This window comes from Geospiza fortis, unplaced genomic scaffold (assembly GCF_000277835.1).
Source record: "Geospiza fortis unplaced genomic scaffold, GeoFor_1.0 scaffold172, whole genome shotgun sequence".
Classification (NCBI taxonomy): Eukaryota; Metazoa; Chordata; class Aves; order Passeriformes; family Thraupidae; genus Geospiza; species Geospiza fortis.
The window spans coordinates 2,549,954-2,553,560 of NW_005054309.1; the positions used below are offsets into that span (position 1 = coordinate 2,549,954).

Genomic DNA, 3,607 nt, shown 5'->3' on the forward strand with positions numbered 1-3,607 from the left:
CGAGCGCCCGCCACGCCCCGCCGCACCCACGGACTACAGCTCCCGGCGCGCATCGCGCCTCCGCGGCGCAGCCAGTGCCGCGGCGGACTACAGCTCCCACCGTGCACCGCGGCGCTCGGGCGCCATGACGGGCGGTCCGCTGCAGCCTCCTCCGCCCCGGAGCTTTCGGTGTCCCCCGAGTTCAAAGCGCTGGGAAAAACCATAGCGGTTGCTGAAATAACCCTCACCAAATCCTGCCTTGGACGTGATGAGGAAAATGCGATGGCGAGGGAAAAAAACTAAAACGACGTGTCCCACAGAGACAGCTCATCACTGATCGCACCTGCAGAGACAGAGGGCTCTGCTCTACCGCCCACTGTGAGGAGGCTGTGGAAAATACAGCCCAGTAAAATGTACCTTCCACCGAAATGCTGTGAAATGAAACTTCAAAAAGGAAAAAGTGATGCTGTTGTCTTTCGACTGAGAACAGCCAATGACAAATTATTATCTGAGATAAAACCTAGATATGTCTCTGGAGTTGTCTGGTGCCCCAGAAACCAAAGCCAGGCATTTGTAAAATGGAAATTCCCTATAACTGTTACTTGGAATGATAACTACATGCTGCATACATGAAAAAGCACCCCTTGACCTGACATTTTCTATGTGGTTTATTTTACCAGTACAGTATTTCTGCAGAACATAGGGATACAAGGTTCTGTACTGCTGTTCTTGATAATAACAACAATAACGTATTTTTCAGAAGGTGCTTAATAAAGAGACCAGGACTCCTCATGTATCATAATTGTATACAAGTGTGGAATAACAACTTGAGTCCAGTTGTCAGGCAGAAATTCCTCTCGTAGAGCCCACTGCACTGATTGAAAGCGCTGCATGGCATGTTAGGTCTCAGGGCATCAGACTGTGCTGACTCCCACAGTAAACATATTTGAGGAAATCAAGTCATCCGGACTACTGTGATTGTTAGATGATCATGCCTGGTGAAATGGAGCATGCAGATAAAACTAACAGATCTAATTTAGTTCTTTGTAGCTCTCAGTGCCACGTGGAAGCTTTGTCACTTGGCTGGATGCTGACACACTCCTGAGAGCCGCACAGCAAACCAAGAGCTGATGTTGGCATGGTTGCCTTCGTGATCCCCAGCCGTTCTGAACACAGAAAGAAAATATACTTCAGGATCATAGCTTGTGCCTGGTTTTCTGTTGTGCTGAACAGCAGACAGCTGGCATCCTGTTTGTATAACAAACACAACTCGTGGATATGGTAAAATCTGGGTTTTGTCTGATTTCCACTTGTCACGAGGACAGGTAGCATCTGCCACCTTTGCAGTTCATGTGTGTGTTTGGGTAAACAGAGCATTTGTTTATTGGTGTGACACAGTGCCCAGATGGAGCTGGACCCTACAGCCTCATGGGAATTTGACTTAATGCTTTTTCAAAAATACATCTTTTAGCACCTCTATTTTTAGTAGTTTGTGCTAATCAGGCAAGAGCATATTTGCTTTAGAAATGTAGCCTGATTATAAGAACCTCCTACTCGTCATCAATCACTTGTCATCCAATCTCACCTGGGGGAAAATGTTAACAAAAGTTTTTAAATCTGGGGGTCCAAAACTCCGTGTCTGAACTTCTGCTGCCCATGGAGAACACAGAGAAGAAAACAGGGTGGAACTGTCAGCCTCCAGCACTGTGGTCACGAGTCTCTCCTGCCTGAAGGGAAAATCTCCCACTAGCTGGAGGTATTCTGTGACAGTAACTGAGCCATTCTCTTCTAGACAATAGGAGGCAGCAAGAGGAACATTCAGAAACACATTTTTGGCCTTATTTAAAAAGAGATGGATAAAGAGTATAAATGGAGAGAGCAAAGCCTTGTCACCAGTTGGTAGTACAGGACACAGCTGAGAACAGAAAGCCTTCACTCACTGCTCTTATTTTTGCCTTTCCCGGTAACACTCCTGGAAAGATCTCCCATTCTTAAGTCCTGCACAGTATTTCAGTGCAGGTAGCTGCCAGCACAGCAGCACAGAGCTGTGACAAGGATTACAGGCACTGGAGCTCATTGTGTGTCAGGTACTCAGGATATTGCCCTCGCCACAGAGTGTTTATTTTAGCAAATGCACAGATGGAATATGTGGGCAATGAAAGAAATGTGGGAGTGTTCCTGCTGCAAGGAGGTGTGTGCAAGGTCATGTATGGAAATAATTATCCCTACCCAAGGGCATCTCCCTGCAGTGACGGTATGGAGCTCCCCCTCTGGAGGCAAGCAGGCAGACCCTAAAACAAGCTGTCCTTTGGTCATGCCACCTTTAGGACGGCACCCCCAGCACAGCTCCCAGAGAAAACTCAGGCAGGTGTGGACAGTAATGCCAGGTGACCATTGTGAGCAGGAGAAATAGATTCGTTTCAGCATTTACTGCCTGGCTTCTGCAGGAAGTTTGTCCTCTGAGATCACCCTGTCAGTCCATCCGCTCCTTCCTTTTCTGTCTCTGGAACTCAGTGACCAATTTCAACCAACCACGAGCAAGATTTGGAGATTACAGAGATAATTGCTATCCCTTAATTGTAATAGAATGTCAAATGAAGGAGGTGCTGTTGTGTAAAAAAGCCCTTTTACATGTAACTTGTTTAACAGCAGCCAGCTGCCCACTAGGCACATGTGTACTGCTGACCTGCCAACCACAGCTCCAAGGAATGCAAATATACATGGAGCAGGGAAAGGCTTTGCTAGATTCCTTGTTAAAAAAACAATTTCTCTTCTGAATTTCTCAATCACATGATTCTGACCAAAAACTAGCAAAGATAACAACTCTGAAAAGAACCCAAAGAGAACAAACTATGGACACACTGTTCTGGGTTTAAGTAGTAATTTTAAGCTTTACATGGTATTTTGAAATAAGAACTTAGTTTGAACTCTGCTGTTTGACATTTGAAAACATAATCGTGCTCAAAACCACCCTGCATTGGTTTTGTTGTTCACAGAACAGATTATTTCTCTCAATTGCATGGGGGTCACAGGCAAAGGCATCTCATAGTCAACTTCTCAGCTGAACACCCTTCGCTGCCCTGCAACATAGAATGGTTGGACTGGCAGGGACATTTAGAGGTCATGTGGTCTGACCCTTCCTGCCATGACCAGGGACATTTTCAACTAGATCAGGCTGCTCAGAGCCCCATCAAACCTGACCTTGAGTGTTTCCAGAGGTAGGGCATCCACCACCTCCCCGGGCAATCTGTGCCACTGTTCTACCACTCTCGTTGTAAAAAAATTTCTTCTTTATATCCAGTCTAAGTCGACCCTCTTTCGGGTTAAAACCATCACCCCTCGTCCTGTTGCAACAAACCCTGCAGAAAAATCTGTCCCCATCTTTCCTAGAGGCCCCTTCAAGTACTGAAAGCCCGTAATGAGATCTCCCGGAGCCTTCTCTTCTCCAGGCTAAAACCCCCCAAATCTTTCAGCCTGTCCTCGTAGAGAGGTGCTCCATGCATCCAGCCACCTCCGTGACCCCTCTCAGCCCCCCGCAGGTTTGCAGCCAGCCCAGGACTCCGTGTCCTATGGCACAACTGCTCTGTCCTCCATCCCCCTGCACCCTGCCGGCAGCTCCGCTTCCGGC

The 3,607-nt window shown here is 47.3% G+C and overlaps 1 protein-coding gene across 1 annotated transcript in view; it reads left to right on the forward strand.

The window, feature by feature from the left end:
* The first annotated feature begins 124 nt into the window (after nt 1-124).
* Nucleotides 125-3,607, forward strand: part of FYTTD1 (forty-two-three domain containing 1) — a 17,820-nt gene continuing 14,337 nt past the window's right edge. The window contains exon 1 of the mRNA XM_005419110.2: nt 125-168. Coding sequence (XP_005419167.1) covers nt 125-168 — 44 coding nt within the window. The remainder of the gene's footprint in view (nt 169-3,607) is intronic.